General features: G+C 37.7%; 1 protein-coding gene across 6 annotated transcripts in view; it reads left to right on the forward strand.

The window, feature by feature from the left end:
• The window catches only part of ephb2b (eph receptor B2b), a 163,945-nt gene that overhangs the window by 98,580 nt on the left and 44,056 nt on the right, over positions 1-21,309 (forward strand). For all 6 annotated transcript variants that reach the window (XR_013327516.1, XR_013327518.1, XR_013327517.1 and 3 more), the window contains exons 4-5: positions 13,009-13,164; positions 15,759-16,094. Coding sequence is in view for 2 of the 6 variants with exons in the window: in XM_077725428.1 (XP_077581554.1) it covers positions 13,009-13,164; positions 15,759-16,094 (492 nt within the window). In the remaining 4 variants the exon portion in view is untranslated. The remainder of the gene's footprint in view (positions 1-13,008; positions 13,165-15,758; positions 16,095-21,309) is intronic.

The following is a 21,309-nucleotide window of genomic DNA, read 5'->3' on the forward strand; positions in this document are numbered from 1 at the left end:
ATCGCGTTGAGAGTAATAAAGTACATTCGATCAGGTCTGGTGGAGTGAGAGAAAAGACAACATGAAAGTTTAAGAGTATATGACTAAGCTGCCAGTTAAATATTTATTCAAGATGAGACATACGTATTTTATTAAGTCTTCGGTTTTTGTTCTATGAATTTGATTGGCGTTGTCTGAAATGGAGTTAATTGTCTACAGTGGTTTTATTCTAAAGCGATAGTTGTTTTAATATTAATATGAGAGGGTGAAATTTTTTTTACTGTTTTTTGGTTTATTCAGTTTACGTTTTTTTTGCATGGTAACGCGCTCGTAACATAACATGAAAAATGTAAATGAACTTGGATTATGATGCGTGATTTGCTCAAAACTTTACTCCAACTCGAAATGCTCGTATGTCTGAGGCACTCGTATGTCGAGGTACTACTGTAAAAAAAAAATCTGCCAAAATTTGACTCGTATCTCAAATTCCTCGTATGTCCGGGCACTAGTATGTCGAGGTACCACTGTAAAAAATCTGCCAAAATTGTACTCGTATGTCGAGGTACGACTAAAAAAATCTGCCAAAATTGTACTCGTATGTCGAGGTACGACTAAAAAAATCTGCCAAAATTGTACTCGTATGTCGAGGTACGACCAAAAAAATCTGCCAAAATTTGACTCGTATGTCGAGGTACCACTGTAAAAAATCTGCCAAAATTGTACTCATATCTCAAATTCCTCATATGTCAGGGCGCTAGTATGTCGAGGTACGGCTAAAAAAATCTGCCAAAATTTTACTCGTATCTCGAAATGCTCATATGTCGGGTCACTCGTATGTCGAGGTACCACTGTAAAAAAATCTGCCAATTTTTTACCCGTATCTCAATTTCCTCATATGTCAGAGCACTCGTATGTCAAGGTACAACTGTATAAAACTAAAAAACATTTTTAAAAATGTTTTAAAAAAACCACTATTTGCCATTCCAGATAGGGACCTTTTTTTTTAAATGTCATCAACATAGAGTTTACAAAGTATATCAGAGCTGTCTCGCCTCATTTAATTTGCATGATCAAAGAAAATCCTAGAACGCCTCCCTAATAACGTCAACATTACCATGTTAGCACGTTTTGGGTGACAGTGACTACAAATAGAGCCTTCTTCACCAATGCAGCGCTTCATCTTGCCCTGGGAAGTATTCACACTACCCGGGGACTCCACAGAGGTCAAATACCTTCTTATCTACACACTAACAGGTTCTGCTTGGACAGGCTCAATTAGCTAGCGCTTAGTAGTAGTTCAAGAACGGGGCCACGCTATCTGCAAAAAAAAGAAGCCCCCTATCAGCAGAACCGCACGAGTGACTATGGCTCACAAAGACCCGATTGTGCCGGTTCCTTCGAAAAAGGATGGGAAAATTGGACCTTTCTTTGAAGTAAAGATTGATGGGGATGTGACTGCGCCTCTGTGGATAAATCACTTCCCGACAGTAAAATAATTGGGCAGGGCAACTGATTAGTCAATTAAGGGATCGTTACAATGTATTCAGGAACTGATGGATGATTAACGGCAGCTTGTAGAATATTAGAGGTTCTGAGAATACTTGTGTGAGAAAGTAACTTTGGTAAAAGTGAATTAGGGTTTGTAAATGGTGAGGTTGTTTAACATTAAGGGTCCGTTTATGGGCAATTTCCGTCGTGATCTTAAATGCAAGTTTGGTTTTGGAAGATTACCATAATCACTTTGCAGTCAAAGTATTACCAACGGCTAATTCACAGTACCATAAATATAACAATTGTAAGTATCACAATTGTAAGTATAATAATCATAAGTATAACAATCGTAATTATAACAATTGTAAGTATAACAATCATAAGTATAACAATCTTAATTATAACAATTTTAAGTAAAACAATCATAAGTATAACAATCGTAAATAAGTATAACAATCCTAAGTATAACAATTGTAAGTATAACAATCCTAAGTATAACAATTGTAATTATAACAATTGTAAGTATAACAATCCTAAGTATAACAATCCAAAGTATAAAATTCTTAAGTATAACAATCCTAGGTATAAAAATCTTAAATTTAACAATCTCATGTATAACAATCCTAAGTCTAACAATCCTAAGTATAACAAGCCTAAGTATACCGATCCTAAGTATAAAATTCTTAAGTATAACAATCCCAAGTATAACAATCCCAAGTATAACAATCCTAAATTTACCAATCCTAAATACAATAATCCTAAATACAATATTCCTAAATATAACAATCCTGAGTATACCATTCCTAAGCATAACAATCCTGAGTATACCATTCCTAAGCATAACAATCCTAAGTATCATAATCGGAAGTATAACAATCCTAAATATAACAAACCTCAGTGTAACAATCCTAAGTGTAACCATCTTAAGTATAACAATCCTAAGTATAACCATCTTAAGTATAACAGTCCTAAGTATATCAATTGTAAGAATCGTAAATTTCACAGTGTAGACTTCTATCTTAATAAATAACCACTAAATTTATATAGAACTCTAATTTAAATCTCATCATACTTGAATAATGACAATAAAACCATTCCATTCAATTCAATCCCTTCCATTCCCCCAAATCATGTCATCCACATGTCTTAATTTTCTGCTTTATCAGATTGGCTAGCAACCAGTCCAGACTAAACCTGACCTCCTGGGAAAAGCTCCAACACACTATGACCCTCAACAAGCTAGTCGGTCCAAATAATAGACGGTTTATTGCACCTTACATCTGCCACACAATTGTCTTAGTTGCTAATACTAGAAAAATAGCTTTTAGTTTGTTCCCAGCGTGACGTATTTGCTGGATGGCACATTTTCAGGGTAACTCCAAAGCGGAGCGTAGTGGATAACAATGTTAGAAGCATGACTGGAATCCTAGCCAGTCACTCAGTGGTGGCAAGGCCGCCTGCTGGCATCACGTACGCACAGATGGAATTAAATCTGTCTTTTGCCAAGCTTTTCATTGGCACGTTTTCCCCATTTCTGCCCTTTATTAGAAACGAGGTACGATACTGGGAATGAGCCGTTGCAGTACCGTATTTTCACGACTATAAGGCGCACCGCATTATAAGGCGCACCCTCAATGAATGACATTTTCTCATATATAAGGCGCACTGGATTATAAGGCGCACCCTCAATGAATTGCACATTTTATTTTTTTTCATACATAGGGCGCACTGGATTATAAGGCGCCCTGTCTATTTTGGAGAAAAATCTAAGACTTTTAAGTGCGCCTTATAGTCGTGAAAATACAGTACGTTTTTTTTAGGGGTTTTTGTTTTTATTCTGCGTAGAGGCCTCTATTGGTTGAAGTACTATTGTTTATTCAATATATTTTTTTGCATTTATCAGTGTCAGTACAGATTTTGTTTTTTTCCAGCCTTATTTTATTTCAAACTTGACTCTAGAAGCTAAATACCATATTTTCCATATATATAAGGCACATCCCATTATAAGGCGCACCTTAAATGAATGGCACATTTTATTTTTTTCCCCATATATAAGGCGCACTGGATTATAAGGCGCCCTGTCTATTTTAGAGACAATTTAAGACTTTTAAGTGCGCCTTATAGTCGTGAAAATACATTTAGTCTGTCACCTTGTAGTTTCATGCATACAAAGTCGAATTTATGCACATATAAGCCTTACCCTCAATTCAGTCATCATATTTTTTACCCACAAATACGACCTATATGCGATAAATCCCAGTCCTAATTCCATTTTACCCATCACCCCTACACTTCATCGTCAATCCACTCCAAAATCATCCCCCATACTATTGCATTTCTCCCAAAAAATACATCTATAACTGCAGGAGGAGCCTAGTTGCCAAGGGAACAATGACTTTACCCATCCTTCCCCCCCTATTCCGCCACTCCTCCTTTGCGTGTGAGTCGGGCACTTAAATGCAGTGACCTCCTGGGTCTAGGCTGAACAGCCTCCATTGATTTGAACAAATGGTTAGAGAGAGTAGACAGCCAAGGCCTTCCTGTTTCAGGGTTAAGGATGTGGTGGAAGACGGGCGACTGAATAGCCAAGGGCTAGCGTGTTTTAGATGACTCAATGACACATTTAAAGGCTAATTAGTCCATCTCTTCACTCACTGTGCAATTTCTGGGGCCCGTTTTTCCTTCCATGGCCGCCATTGAGATACTTAAAGTGTGCCGTGGATAAATAGCAACTATTAAAGCCTTCCAATAAATCAGGAATTTGACAATGGAGGCAGGTGTATTGTTGGAAGGCGGAAGCCAATTAAAATGCGAGAGATGTCGTTTTTTTATGTTTTTTTTTCAGTCGAGTTGTGGTTAGGTAGAAATGTATTTTTTTGGGATGTGTCGTGTTAGAGGCTAAATGGTTTGTGAGCTGATGAATCATGTATTTTGTATATGTGGGTCACAATGGAGGGTTTTTAGAGAGGTGGAGTTTTGAGTGTGGTGGGTTTTTATTGCTAGTTGTTTTGTTTTTTGGTTGAATTTTGATAAAATTGTAAGGTCAAGGCTGTTTTTTGTGGGAATTAGATGTTAAGCGCCCCCTATTTGTTGATAATTGTATTGTTATTGGTATAATGCATTGATAAAACTGTCTGGTCAAGGCTGTTTTTTGGGGAATTTAGATGTTAAGCGCCCCCTAGCTGTACATAAATGTATTGTTATTGTTGTAATGCGACAAAATTATGTTAAAATTAAATGTTTCATTGATAAGGTGGGGTTTAACAGTTAGGAAATGAAACAAGATGTGTATTTTTGAATGTTTGGGGAAGATGTTTGACCGCCATTTAATATACCCCTGCTGTTTAATATACCCAGTAGGGGAATATTAAATGAGGTAAAAATTCTGTTTTTTTATAGATCTTGAACAATGTTTATTTTAGCTTTTTAAAAAATCTTTTTAGATTTGACAAAATGATTTTTGGACAAAAATCTGAAAAAAATGATTAAAAAATGACAATTATTGATTTAAAAGGGGGACAATTTAATATACATCTATACTCTTCATTTTAATTTGATCCTAAAAAAGAAAGTCGGCGCTCATGATTTACTTTCCCGGGCCACACAAAATGATACGATGGGCCAAATTTGGCCCCCGGGCCGCCACTTTGACACATATGGAGTAGTATCCCTTTTGTGCGCCATTTAGTATACCCGGGTATAATAATTGGGGATATATTAAACAGCAAAATATGGTAAATCTAACTATCTTAAATGTATTTAATAGATTAGACTTCACTGAGCCACCACCAATACTCCAATTATGTGTAAAAAAACCAAAAAAACAGTTTTAGTCCCATTTTAATGTCGGTTAGGAAGGCCAGAATCACTTAAACTCCCGAAATTCAATATCTAACAAATAGTTTTCAGTTCCCTGACTTCCCATTGAACAATCCTAACATAACCAGGAACATGTATCTAAAGTACTGCATCAGTACGCTCCATTTCGCATTTTCTAGTAATATAGCACAACAGGAAAAAGTGATACTATCAGCTCATGTTGCTCCCGTGACTTTAACTTCCGTGTGTTGGTGGGGTAAGTGACAGAATTCAGGACTCGGCACCAGCTGCTCCTTACCACCAAGACCACCCCAACCCCTTTCCCTCGGCCCCCCAAAACAAAACCATAAAGAATAAAGACAGGCATCTGCACCCCTCCCCATTTGTCGCCATGGACCGGTCAGAACGTAATACCCCCTTTCTGCCACCTGTCCGTCAACTCCACTGCACCTCAGGGAGTCTCAGTCACGAAGTTGGGGGGGCTGTCTTTGTTTGGAGCCTGTATAGCAAGGGTGTCAGACGGTTGGTTCGCGGGCTGATTTAATGTCAAGTTGATTTTATGTGGGTCGGATCATTTTAGATATTTAGATTTTTTTTTATAAATGGATTAAAAGAACTGGATTAAAATCCGTGAATATTCAGTTTTTTATAGATTTAAAACAATGTTTATTTTAGCTTTTTTTTAAATATATTTTTAGATTTTACAAAATTATTTTTGAAGTAGAAACACAGAAAAATATGATTTAAAAAATTACAATTATTGATTTAAAAGGGGGAAAATCAGGAAATTTAATATACATCTATATCTATCATTTTTATTTGATCCTAAAGATAGACTTTTTTTATAAATGGATTAAAAAAAATGGAATAAAAGTTAAAAATGTTTATTTTAGCTTTTTAAAAATATATTTTTAGATTTTACAAAATGATTTTTGAACTAAAAACACAGAAAAAAATGATTACAAATGACAATTATTGATATAAAAGGGGAAAAATGATGAAATTGAATCTACATCTATATCATTTTAATTTGATCTTAAAGATAGACTCTTTTTTATAAATGCATTAAAAAAACTAGATTAAAATCCCTGAATATTCAGTTTTTTATAAATATAAAACAATATTTATTTTAGCTTTTTTTAAAATATATTTTTAGATTTTACAAAATTAATTTTGAACTAAAAACACAGAAAAAAATTATCACAAAATATACATCTATACTCTTCATTTTAATTTGATCCAAAACACAAAGTCGGCACTCATTTTTTACTTTCTCGGGCCACACAATATGATACGCCGGGCCAGATTTGGCCCCCGGGCCGCCACTTTGACACCTGTGATCTGATAGACTGACCAAAAAAAAAACCCCAAACATTATATTAATGTTTTTGACTTGACTTGTCTCCCAGCATCTTGCGACCATCTTTCCCAAACAAGCTAGTTCCCCCAACTTGTCTTTATATAGCCAAGGGGATTCACCCAAAAACCACTTGCTCGACTTTCACATCTGGAAGTAGGCCGTCGTTTTTAAGTCAAAGGCCTCAGCCAACCTCAAGGCGTCCAACGCCCGTGTAGACATCGGAGACGTTACACTTTCACCGTCATGTCACGACACGCATTCGCCATTGTGTCAAATCCTGTCGTAAAAAACCACACCCACTTATTTAGGACACGCCCAAAATCATTTTGTAAAGTCTAAAAATATATAAAAATATTTTCAGTTTTCCACTTTAATATAGAATATAAAGAAACATTTGTTTTCCTTTTGAAAATGATTAAAAGATGTCCCCTTTCAAAAAAAAACTCAAATAAAATCCTTTTCTATAAAAAACTAAATATTCAGGGATTTTTTAATCAATTTTTTGTCTGTGTTTTTAGTCCAAAAATAATTTTGGAAAATCTAAAAGTATATTTAAAAAATTCTAAAATAAACATTGTTTTAGATCTATAAAAAACTGAATATTCAGGGCTTTTAATCCAGTTTTTTTAATCCATTTAGTCAAAAAAAATGAAATATTATATCTAAAATGGTCCGGCACACATAAAATCAAATTGACATTAAACCAACCTGAGTCTGACACCTCTTGGTCTATCTGAATCCTCATTGGTTGTCCAAAAAGTTTCCTCTCCGAAGACCCCAATCTACCAATTTGGTAGAAATTCATGCCCAAAAAGTCCTCCAAAAAACACTTTTATCGAACATTTTCTCACGTAATAAGCCTCACAGGACTTTGAGTGACTTCATCAAAACCATAGCGGCCGGCTCATAAACCCACCAGGTTACCGTGCCATATTTTCAAATTATGTACCATTATGTGCACCAAGGGACATTTGTCCTGGCTCACTAATGAGCCGTCATCAAAAATAATGGAATATGCCAGGGTGCGGATCTAGGATGTTATCCAGCTCTGCATAAATGGAGACGAATAGCGACAAAGAGGACATGTCTCGGCCATTTGTAAAAGCCCAGCCGTCCATCCCCCACCTGATCCTAGCCCAAACTACGGCCCGTGGGCCACATTCGGCCCGTTAGGCGTTTTAATCCGGCCAGCCGACGTTGTCCAAATAATGTTTTTTATTTATTTACTTATTTATTTCCCCAAGATGGCGCCGTTAGGTGGAAGCCAGTGGCAGTAGCTCTGTCCACTCTTGTTTGTTTTTGGTGTTTTACAGCCCTTCTATCTTTTTTTAATGAAATTTTAATATTTCTTAATACATTCCTTTTTACTCTACTTTGTACTTCATACTTTTGACTTGAATGATGGGTGATGAGTATGTTAATACTTTAGTCCTTTTTTCTCTTTGTTTCATATGTACTGTTAACGGATGCACTTTTTTATATGTATCCTATCTTGTGCTGACCCCGCCCATCTGTCAAATTTTTAAAGTCAATGTTACTTTGTACTTTATACTTTTTACTTTAATGATGAGTGATGAGTATGTGAATACTTTAGTTCTCTTTTTCTGTTTATGTTTCATAGGCACTGTTAACAGATGCACTTTTTTATATGTATCCTATCTTGTGCTGACCCCGCCCATCTGTCAAATTTTTAAAGTACAATGTTACTATGTACTTTATACTTTTTACTTTAATGAGTAACGAGTATGTTACTATTTTCGTCCTTTTTTCCTCTTTATTTTTCATATATACTGTTAACGGATGCACTTTTTTATATGTATCCTATCTTGTGCTGCCCCCGCCCATCTGTCAAATTTTTTAAGTCAAAACGACCCTCCGGCCCCAAAGGTTTGCCCACCCCTGTCCTATCCAGAGATTCCACCATTAATTCTGTCTTCCCCCACTACCACCAAGTCTCTAGTCTTGTTCCTTTTTCAATACTAGCTTTTCCCGGCCTGTAATTTGTCCATTCCCACATTTATCCCTCCCCTTCTCCCATGGGCCATTGGTAGTAGAAGAAGCTCTGTGAAAATTCCAGATGTTATTGCAACGCCGCATGAATGGCTCCACTGATACTTGACTTTCATCTTGCCTTCCTCTCTATTGACAGATGGTAGTTATCACACAGTATGGAAATACTACCCCCTAACCCTTCCCTTCTGTGGTCTTGAAGACCTGTTGAACATCACCAGAGCTTTGTGGCTGTTTTGGAGTGATTCACTAAAGTACTATCAAGAGGCTAAGATTGTGGAAATGGAACAGAGGGTTTTTTTTTTGTTTTTTTGCATAGCGGAACGCTTCATTCAAAGAATTAATTGACCGTTCTGTGTAATGTAAAGTCTAGTATAATCAAACGCAGTTCAGATAGAGTAGGAAAATGCTCAATGTTAAATAGTTTTCTACTTGTAGAGGCATAAATTGGTTTTACGGATTGTCAAAGGTGTTGACGTCATGTAGCAAATAGCAAAATGTTAAGCTGCAATTTTGCCAATGTATGTTACTCTATATCATGGCCTATGTTAAGCCGATAACGGAAAGATAAGCTCAGGAGCTGAGAAATAATTTTCCACCTGTTATTTTTTTTGGGGTGACCGATAGTTACTTTAAAAGATACTCATATTATTATAACTGTCAAAAATGTGTGTACAACATTTTTTAAACGTTTTTTTGTCATCATTTGAGAGCAGTTTTTTAACAAAAAAAATAAGTTTTCCTATTTCCAAAATATGGGATAAATAAAGTTATCCAATACAATACCTGCAAAAATGTGTGCCAAAAAAATACTTTTTTGTCACCATTTGACAGCAGTTTTTCAACCAAAAAAATAAGTTTTCCTATTTCCCGAATACAGGATGAATAAAGTTATACAATACCTGTCAAAAATGTGTGCCAAAAAATGTACATGTTTTTTTTTTGGTCACATTTGACTGCAGTTTTCAACCAAAAAAATGACTTTTTCCTATTTCCCGAATACGGGATGAATAAAGTTATCCAATCCAATTCAATACCTGTCAAAAATTTGTGACAAAAATGTACACTTTTTTTGGTCACCATTTGACAGCAGTTTTTCAACCAAAAAAATGACTTTTTCCTATTTCCCAAATACGGGATGAATAAAGTTATCCAATGCAATCCAATACCTGCCAAAAAAGTGTGCCAAAAAATCTTAACTTTTTTGGTCACCATTTTACAGTTTTTCAACCAAAAAAATCATCTGAGAGAGAAAAAAAATCAATTTCCATTCCAGTTCCACAACAACCAACCAGGTGATTCCATCTGCAGTTTTCATGTCCAACATATCATTAATTCCCTCCTTTTGTGAGTACTTGAAATCCAGGAAACCTTTGAACAAAAAAGGGAGCAAATTAACTGCTGTAAAATGTGATTTGCACCTTGACTCACCGTCAAGTTTCCATGCTGTAATTCTCGTAAAAAGAAAAAAAAAATACATCACAAATGAAAGCCCTGGCGTCGCAACGTGTTACTTCAAGTAGTAAATTATGACTTGGCAATGTAGTGGAAAACGTAGAAGAATCAGATGAGGTGATATTTTTTTAGTAAATCAAACATTCTTTTCACAGTTTTTCACTCTGGATTAAAATAGTCTGGAAACAGTTTGAGTAGTTTTTGACATAAAGCCTTGAATATTGCTACTATCCTTGAAAGCTTGTTTCGATAATGTTATTTTTGTGTTAGCGTTTTTTTGCTGTTATCGCTGTGTGGTCTAAAACCACATTCATGATAATACCTTGATTTTTTATGAGTACCGGTTGCAACAAATGTCCAATACGTATACCGTAAGGAATTCCTTAAACGTTGGATACTTCAAAACGTGGAAGAACTAAAGCGATGACCTGTTGTTTTAATCATAGACTCTCTTACATGTAACATCAGACAACTCTCATAATCTATAATTTGGATGCTCGAGGGGAAATTCCCTGTATGACAGAGAGAAGTAGAGGGTAGTAAAATACACATCGTCCTTCAATGGATTAGACACACTTTGTTTGGAAGTTTATGAAGCAAAATGGCAGTTTAAGAGCTCTAATTGAACTCCAAGTTCCAAGTTTTTAAAAATTCGTACACATTTTACTTATTAGCCGCCTCCACGTATAAGCCACACCCTTAAAATTGCCTTAAAATGGTTGAATTTTACAATTTTTCTCGTATAAGCCGCCCCCTGATTCCTAATTTTCACCTCCATATTGATGGTTTTAATAGGGAGTACTAATGTGTTACTTTGAAGGAAAAATCTTTAGAAAACTCATTGTACGTGGTATTTCTGAGATACTGTATAAATATAGTATTTTCCCGCATATTAGTTTCACCCGAGTATAAGCCGTACCCTTAAAATTGCCTTAAAATGGTTGAATTTTACAATTTCTCGAGTATAAGCCGCCCCCTGATTCACAATTTTCACCTCCATATTCATGGTTTTTATAGGGAGTACAAATGTGTTACTTTGTAGGGAAAATCATAAAAAAAAATGGAAGAAAATGGAAACAATTGACATTGAGAAACACCCTTGTGAGGTCCAAACGGCAAATCAAAAAAAATATAATCTTGGAAAATGAATGGCGATCCCTGGGAAGACGACAAAAAGACGTCCTCCATGTTTTTTTATGCCCGGTGGGGAACTATTCATCATCTGGCGTCTTGCTAAGCAGTTCGTGAATATTTGGATTTAAAAAAAAAAATCTCTGCAGTAGCCAAAGGACTCATGCCGTTTTATACTTTGCTAATCCCTTGCATTCTTTTCATTGCGGCAATTGTCACAGTTGCGGCACATCGATCATCGACCGTGCCTAAAGTAAAGCGCTAAATTCGCCAACAGAGACATTCCCAACTTGTCCCCTTCTCCTCTTTGTTCCCAAAAGTGGGCACTCAATGTACAACCACAATCCACCACCTTTTCCTCATATGTTCCCCTCTAATTTTTCGTTATTTTGGGCAAAAAGAAAACCTCCCTAAGAGTACTGAGTATCAGTGTGAGTGACATCATCATTGCTCGCCATGGGCACACCAGTATAACACCTGCCATAAGCAGGTATATGTCAATGTTATCTAATTTTTTAATGTAAAAACATGCTGTAAAACACAAAAAACAAGAATGGACAGAGCTACTGCGATCCTGGCCGGACGTTTGGTCGCCCGGACGTTTGGTGGCTCGGTTGTTTGGTCGCTTGGGCGTTTGGTCGCTCGGACGTTTGGTCGCTTGGACGTTTGGTCGCTTGGACGTTTGGTCGCTTGGACGTTTGGTCGCTTGGACGTTTGGTCGCTTGGACGTTTGGTCGCCCAAATGTTTGGTCGCTCGGACGTTTGGTCGCCCGGACGTTTGGTCGCTCGGACGTTTGGTCGCTCGGACGTTTGGTCGCCCAGACGTTTTGTCGCCCGGACGTTTGGTCGCCTGGACGTTTGGTCGCCCGGACGTTTGAGTGCTCGGACGTTTGGTCCCTCGGACGTTTGGTCGAGGTTGTGGTTTTAAGCACGTTTTGCTTTAAAATAACAGTCTAGATAATCGCAACTTCATTTATTACGAATTATTTTGCGATTATTTTTTTCTGCTATTAATAAAAAAAATATTTTATATATATATATATATATATATTTTTTAAGTTCAGAAAAATGTGAAAATCCAAGCTGAAACCTGTAAGCAAAAGCCATTCTTGTTCATAGGGAAAAAATAGTTATTACAGGGGTGTCCTTAATTTGCGATCTTTCAATTATCGCAGCCATGTTTGGTCTACATTATCCGCAATATTTAAGGGATAACTGTGCAGATTTCTACTTTAAATTTGTTTAGATATGGTTTCAGATTTGGCCCGGGTTCTAAAAACTGTGTTTCAAGGATTGGGTTCCATTTTTTTTTAAAGAGAAACAATGCTGTCTCAAATCTCTCAGTGGTAAATACTTTAGATGTATCGAGATATGATGCAAAAAAACATATAGATAATGCAGTAGCGCTTTTGCTGCTTCTCTTGTTATGGAAGGACACGGAGAGGCTTAAAAGGGGGCTCAGAACAGATAGCAAACCACTGCGGATGCACCATGGGTGAGCTGAGGACTGTGAATTATTCACAAGAACAGCATGTTGCGCTGAAAGCTGCTTCACGTGTGTGTCGCCGCCGCTGTGTTTGCACCACTCAGTCACTTCAAACGCGACAAATCTCATCATCAATCATTATTAGATGTAAAATCAAATATTTACGTACCCTTCTTTCTAGCGCTATCTGTGTATATGTTTTTTTTTAAAGATGGGGTCTTGATTTCAAATCATTCAAAGTCTTTCAACTTTGTTCTTTTTGTGTTTTTTTTTTCAGCGTGCCCATCAGGATTCTTCAAGCCGACCCAGGGAGACGAACCATGCAAACAATGTCCAATCAACAGTCGGACAACCAGTGAGGGAGCTATCAACTGTGTCTGCCGCAATGGCTACTATCGCACTGATTCGGATCCCTTACAAATGCCGTGTACAAGTATGTATTGCTTCATTCACCGCCATATTATGCAAATTTAAGGGGTTTTAATTGGCCTTAATGAACTGTAAAACCCTCCAAGATAGATCCAATTGTATGGAGAATCTTATTTTGCAGTTGAGCAGTAAAACTGTGAAATTTGGGGTTCTAAAAAATCAAGTGTCATCGAATATGATAAATATATTTTACTGTAATACCTTGGCGTAAGTGTGTCTCAACATTTAAGATACGAGGAAAAATCGGGGCAAATTTTTGCCTTGAGATAAGAGCGAAATTTGAGATACGAGTATATGAGATGATTCTCAGTGCATTTGGCAGGCTAATGAATTACAATAAATATAAAAAAAGTTATTTTTTCTTAGTAATATCCAGTTTTTGGTGTTTTTTCAGAGGGTAGGAACAAATTGATTTGTATTTAGTTCATTTCTATGGGAAACATTGATTTGAGATACGAGTAAATTGACATGAGAGTTTGGTCAGGGAACGCATTAAGCTCGTATCTCAAGGTATTACTGCATGGTCATGGAATGCATTAGGCTCATATCTCAAGGTGTTACTGTACGGTCATGGAACGCATTAAGCTCGTATCTCAAGGTATTACTGTATGGTCTTGGAAGGCATTAAGCTCGTATCTCAAGGTATTACTGTACGGTCATGGAAGGCATTAAGCTCGTATCTCAAGGTATTACTGTACGGCCATGGAAGGCATTAAACTCTTATCTCAAGGTATTACAGTACGTCATGGAACACATTAAGCTGGTGAACACATTCATTTGTATTTAGTTCATTTCTATGGGAAACATTGATTTGAGATACGAGTAAATTGACATGAGAGTTCGGTCATGCAACACATTAAGCTCGTATCTCAAGATATTACTGTACACTACGGACAATGTTCTCTACACATTTTATGTTTATAACTAATTTTGAAAGTGTCTAAGTTATGAGGGCGGGGTTATATAGTCTCATAGTATGGCGGTTCTTGCCCACCCCTGACCCCCCAAAGAAAAGTTTTTTGTTATTTTTTCTATACTGACTTTAGTGTTGTGTTAAACATGGGGTGCACAACCTCTCCAAAAGACACGGTTGTCACATTGGAGTTGATAGGGCGCATCTTTCAAGACAAGGACAAGGGCAAGACGGCCTGTCCTCAACATCACACGGCCTCAAGCAGAGGTTAGCGGGCCGCATTGTAAACGGGGCCCTTCGTGGCTCTTGTCATGCCAATGAAGCTCTTTTGGAATTTCAATGTGAATTTGAAGCCGAGAGGAAAGGAACGCAGGGATGAAGATGGAGGTCATGGTTAGCGGGTGTGGAGGGGGGGCGGGTTTTTCGGTCAAGTTAAAACAAAAGACAAGGAAAAAAAATGTTCCCTTTCATTTTGGGAGCTCTGCATTTTCCCTTCACTCCCTTCTGTGCACGCTGAAAGGACGAAATGACGGCCCCCCAACAAAGGGGATTTGCATAAGTCCGGCAATGGGAATTGAGCAGCTGTTGTGAACCGGCGGCGGCGGTGGCGGTGGCGGCGTCACGTCGCACGCATTAAACCAAGCACGAACACCAGCCTGATTAAAGCAAAGCAAACCACCCACCTAAGCTAACAGGGGTATTTTATTAAGTAGTGCCAAGTAAAAAAAACTACAAAGACTTTGTAGCTATAGCTTTTTACAGTTTCCGATGTTTTTGTACCAATATATCAGGTGCAATGCAGGGTAGTGCGAAGTACCCTAACAGTATGTTACTCTTTGTTATATTTAGTATATATGTTGGTAAAGTTAATGATTTGGGGTTGCATAGGGGGACTTGAGATAAGATAAGGGGTATACATATAGTTTGTTGCATTTAGACATGTAGTTATTCCCCTGTCTAGACTTTGATTACCGTATTTTCACGATTATAAGGCGCAGTTAAAAATCTTAAATTTTCTCCATAATAGACAGTGCGCCTTATAATCCAGTGCGCCTTATATAATGGAAAAAAACTGAAAACGAAAAACCACCACTGTCGGATATTAAAAATAACACAAACGCCTGAACTGAAACAATACTGTTAAATATGCAGATCAGCCATCTTAGTTTACAAAATCTTCCATCATATAGCTCCTCCCCCACTGCAAGATTTTATACCAAAAAATCCAAAACATCAACAATGGCTGGCTCTAGAGGTGACTGTAAAGTAGTGAGTGCTTCATACCTGGAAGTCAATATCAATTACCGTATTTTCACCACTATAAGGCGCACTTAAAAGTCTTAATTTTTCTCCAAAATAGATAGTGCGCCTTATAATTAAGTGCGCCTTATATATGGAAAAAATGTCATTCATTGAGGGTGCACCTTACAATGCGGTGCGCCTTAAAAGATAGTTTTATATCTATAAAAATAACTCAATATTTATTGTTTTTTGATCCAGTTCTTTTAATCAATTTAAAAAAAGATATATATAAATATGATATCTAAAAAGGTCCATCCCACATAAAATCGAGTTGACATCAATGCACCCTGCAAACCAACCCGTGTTTGACACCCTTGCTCTAGATTCAGTGTTGTTTATGTAAAGCACAGTTACTCACCCCCGAAATGTGTTGTTCCCTACAGCGGTGCCGACATCCCCACAAAGCGTCATCTCCAGCGTCAACGAGACTTCGGTCATGTTGGAGTGGATGGGCCCCCGAGATTCGGGTGGCCGTGAAGATGTCGTCTTCAACATCATCTGCAAGAGTTGTGGCGGCGGCCGTGGCGGCTGCACGCGATGTGGCGACAATGTTCAGTTCCTGCCCCGCCAGTTGGGTCTGACGGAACCTCGGGTGTACATCAGCGACCTACTGGCACACACGCAGTACACTTTCGAGGTACAGGCGGTCAACGGGGTGTCGGACCAGAGCCCTTACTCGCCACAGTATTCCTCGGTTAACATCACGACCAACCAGGCTGGTAAGCAATGTTTTATTGTCTGTTTTTTATTTAAATAATGGAATGATTGATTCATATAGTATCTCAGAAATCTTAAGATTTTCCCTTCAAAGTAAAATATTTGTACTCCCCATTAAAACTATGAAAATGTTGGTGAAAATAGTGGCTTATGCGCGAGAAATTGTAAAATTTGATGATTTTTAAAGGGTACTCGGACGTTTGGTCGCCTGGACATTTGGTCGCCTGGACATTTGGTCGCCTGGACATTTGGTCGCCCGGACGTTTCGTCGCCAGTTATGTTTGGTCGCCCGGACGTTTGGTCGCTTGGACGTTTGGTCGCCCGGATGTTTTGGTCGCCCGGATGTTTTGGTCGTCTGGACGTTTGGTCGCCCGTTATGTTTGGTCGCCCGTTATGTTTGGTCGCCCGTTATGTTTGGTCGCCCGTTATGTTTGGTCGCCCGGACGTTTGGTCGCCCGGATGTTTTGGTCGTCTGGACGTTTGGTCGCCCGGACGTTTTGGTCGCCCGGACGTTTTGGTCGCCCGGACGTTTGGTCGCCCGGACGTTTTGGTCGCCCGCAAAAAAAGTCAATTAAAATTGAATTGGGAATAAAATAACCATTTTTCACAGTCTACACCATGAAATGATGGAATGAGAAATGTACATTTAATAATTCAGGTAGAGAAATATTAATTGGCTACTTGAAATTGCAGTGTTGATATTCACACCCTTGACCTTGTTAGAGGCTACATTGGAATGTATTCCCACTTGGCAATGTCAATTTGAACCTTTGTCTATCCTAAAATGTGCCTAAAGCTTGATTGGGCAAAGAGTTCACCGAGAAGTCAGTCTTTCATCCAAAGTCAAAGCTAGGCTAAGCAACGGTGAACAGGATAAAAAGTGGATGATTGTAAAACTAGTCTTGGTCTCAAGAGTTTTACACTCTGACACCCCTGAATCTCTCTCAATCTCCTCCATTTTAGCATTTTTCCCTGTTTCAAGTCTTCTCTCAGGATTTTACTGAAGCTAAAGCATTGATTAAACCCTTAATCGTCTCTATCAAGCTCATCAATTGGCTTCTCTAGCCTAACTCTTGAGCCAAGTAGGTTCTTTCTTATCTTATTTATCCTCCGGATGGCTTCCAAAGTCTCATCATTCACCCCCAGACCACATTGTTACAAGACTAAAGTACCCAAAGCACTCTGTCACATAACAACATGGACATATTACCTTCAGTCTAACAAAGCACTTACTCTCATTACTGTGCTCCGTAATCCCTTAAAATGAGACACCCTACAAAACGTCAGTGCTTACGGAAATCTGTTGTCCTTACAGCTTCATAAAGTAGCCATTACAGTACTAAAGTCCCAAAAAAAATGGCTTTTACTCAAACGGCAGCCTCTTTATATTGTCTACTTTAGATGTAAGTCACTGGTAGTATAGTGGCTTAATGAGGGCCTGTGAGTGCAGTTAACCGTTGTAATGAGGCCCCCACTCTGTCAATTTTCTCTGGCCGGACACCACAATAAACCGCCCCCCCCCTCGTTGTCGAGTTTTTGCGGAAATTTGGGGGTTCTGCGACCTTTCAGCTCAAGTGCTTGTCATTTCTTATTATGTAGCAAAAGCTAGCATAGCCGTGAAAATAAAACTACCATCAAACTTGGCGAGATTGTAGTAGGTAGTACTTTGGTGCTACCGTGTGAGGAAAGGGGGTCACATGGACCAGGAACCCATAATTGCATCTGGTTTGTGAGGCTTGGAGGTTACGTAAACATCATGTCGGCACTAATTACTGCAGGCAGTTCCGGGCCTGGATGTTCACACTGGTAGCAAGAAAACAAAGTACAGAAAAAGCCCCATTAGTTCTTGTGCGGAACTAGTGTTAGCACAGATTGTTGTTGTGTGGCCCTGTAGTTGTCTGTGCGACGTGGGAATTGGCAGCGTTTTATGGGAATTATGGGGAAACAGAATAGATTTTTGACAATACTTGTAATTGCTGTTTTTGTGGTTGTTGTTGTTGTTTTCGATTTTTGTTGGTTACTTTGTCCATGTTTACATGGTTAAAAAGCCTTATGAGTAGAAAAACTTCATGTTTAATTTCATTGTTTAATATCTATGCAGATAAAGCTCAAAGTATTATTTAATATGGGGAAAAATTGATTAGAGATACGGGTAAATTGACATACGAGCTCGGTCTCGGAACATATTAAACTCGTATCTCAAGGTATTATTTAATATGGGGAAAATTGATTAGAGATACAAATAAATTGACTTGCAAATTTGGTCTTGTAACACATTAAGCTCGTATCTCAAGGTATTGTTTGATATGGGAAAAAATAATTTTGAGATATGAATAAATTGTCATGTGAGCTCGGTGTCGGAACATATTAAGCTCATATCTCAAGGTATTATTTAATATGGGGGAAAATGGATTAGAGATACAAATAAATTGACTTGCAAATTTGGGCTTGTAACACATTAAGCTCGTATCTCAAGGTATTGTTTGATATGGGAAAAAATAATTTTGAGATATGAATAAATTGACATGTGAGCTCGGTCTCGGAACATATTAAGCTCATATCTCAAGGTATTATTTAATATGGGGGAAAATGGATTAGAGATACAAATAAATTGACTTGCAAATTTGGTCTTGTAACACATTAAGCTCGTATCTCAAGGTATTGTTTGATATGGGAAAAAATAATTTTGAGATATGAATAAAATGACATGTGAGCTCGGTCTCGGAACATATTAAGCTCGTATCTCAAGGTATTATTTAATATGGGAAAAAATGGATTAGAGATACGAGTAAATTGACGTACGAGCTCCTTCTCGGAATACATTAAGCTCATATCTCAAGGTAATATTTAATATGGGAAAAAAAAGATTAGAGATACGGCTAAATTGACATACGAGCTCGGAACACATCAACCTCATATCTCAAGGTATTATTTAATATTGGAAAAAAAATTGATTAGAGATACGAGTAAATTGACATACGAGCTCGGTCTCAGAACACATGAAGCTCATATCTCAAGGTATTTCTGTATGAACTTTACAAATTACTTAGCAAAACATCCTTATAATTGCAGGAGATAAAAGTGATTGATTTAAAAAGTGTACTTAGCATCTTGATTGGTTCTACAGCTGGTTGATTGAGCAAGAAAATCAGTCATTGGCTATTGAGGATGTAATTAGGAACAGGTTATGCATACGATATTGAGGAAGTTGCTCAATTGTGGCACCAATGGATACATTGTGCAAAAGGAAGGACAGCGATGGAAACTGCTGGTGTGAGAAAGCAGTGGGTCACATCCACATTGGAGTTTCAAGATGAGTCAATGCACCACTCAAACGACATTTCACTTAAAGGCCCACTACCACCTCAGGGGGTACTTTACTCAATACGATAGATTGGACTTCACTGAGCCACAACCCGTAGCCGCTATTGGCCAAGAAGGCAAAGTTGTTACCGCTAGTGATATAGCGGAAGAAGGCAGGCTTTTTCATCCATTTTACTTTATTGCGGTAAAGGCCAGCAGTTTTACTTGTTTTTTGTCTAAGAAATTCAATCGTTTTATTTGGAAAAATTGTGAAATCTTCTGTAAAAAAATACACTAATTTTAATGCTGCGTTTTTTTAAACTAACGTATTTTCACGACTATAAGGCGCACTTAAAAGTCTTAAATTTTCTCCAAAATAGACAGTGCGCCTTATAATCCAGTGCGCCTTATATATGGAAAAAACTGAAAACCAAAAACCACCAGTGTCGGATATTAAAAAAACACAAAGGCCTGAACTAAATACTCAATACTGTTAAATATGCAGATGCCATCTTAGTTTACAAAGTATTCCATCATATAGCTCCTCCCCCACTGCAAGATTTTATCCCAAAAAATCCAAAACATCAACAATGGCTGGCTCTAGAGGTGACTGTGAAGTAGTGAGTGCTTCATACCTGGAAATCAATAGCAATTACCCTATTTTCACCACTATAAGGCGTACTTAAAAGTCTTAAATTTTCTCCAAAATAGACAGTGCGCCTTATAATACAGTGCGCCTTATATATGGAAAAAATGCCATTCATTGAGGGTGCGCCTTACAATGTGGTGCGCCTTATAGTCGTGAAAATACGGTAGCACTACGTTATGTTAATCCCGCCTCCTGTTTTCTGCCCCAATCTCAATTTAATTTAATTTTTCAATTTAAAAAGCATTCAATTCAATTCATATTCCATCTCATCACACGATAAACACAACAAGTCTCAACTCCTCCTTTGCATTGACTCATATAACCTTAAATTCTTTTAAAGAATCACAAAACTGGAATTATACTCTATAAATAATTGATTATCTCTAACACACAAAAAATAATCCCAAGCAGTTTCTTTTAAATAGAAAATAAAATGGGCTATTCTGAGTTTTTGAAGACATCACTGAACATCATAAACAAGCCAATCAAACAAACGTCTTTCCCCCCCCTACTGTTTCCACTTAACATAAACTGTAAACAAACGGCAAGTTGTGAAATTCTAGTTGGAGTGTGCCAAGCGTATGTTGTATGCGCGAGAGTCAGCGAACTGTACAAGGAGGGCTGAAGGCTACATGTGGCGACGGTGACAGAAGGCGTCATGGAGGACACATATGGTCCTTGCCAGCCAGGGTCAGACGGGAGGGCTTAGACCTTCTTGGAGGGGCTTCATATTGAGAGTCGGGTAACGTTGTCTGTTCACTCAAACGTGGACAAGCTCAGCCATGTTGAAAAAATACAAAAATGTAACTCCATTGGTGGGACTTGGTGGGATTTAATTTTTTTTCATTTTGTAGGAAAACAAGGCAGTCAGCATCAGTTTTTGAGGATTTTACGGTCAGGTCAAAAGTATTCGTATGTATTTGAATTTAAAGTATGATTTCATTGGCTGTCATTGATGTTAATCAAACCAGGGGTGAGCAAAGTTTTTGGCCCGGGGGTTCACATTGACTTTAAAAATTTTGACAGATGGGTCAGGTCAGCATAAGATATGATACATATAAAAAAGTGCATCCGTTAATAGTACATATGAAACATAAAGAGAAAAAAAGACTAAAGTATTAACACATTCATCACTCATTAAAGTAAAAAGTATAAAGTACAAAGTAACATTGACTTTAAAAATTTGACAGATGGGCGTGGTCAGCCTCAAGATATGATACATATAAAAAAGTGCATCCGTTAACAGTACATATGAAACATAAACA

Source organism: Stigmatopora nigra, chromosome 10 (genome assembly GCF_051989575.1).
Source record: "Stigmatopora nigra isolate UIUO_SnigA chromosome 10, RoL_Snig_1.1, whole genome shotgun sequence".
Lineage (NCBI taxonomy): Eukaryota > Metazoa > Chordata > Actinopteri > Syngnathiformes > Syngnathidae > Stigmatopora > Stigmatopora nigra.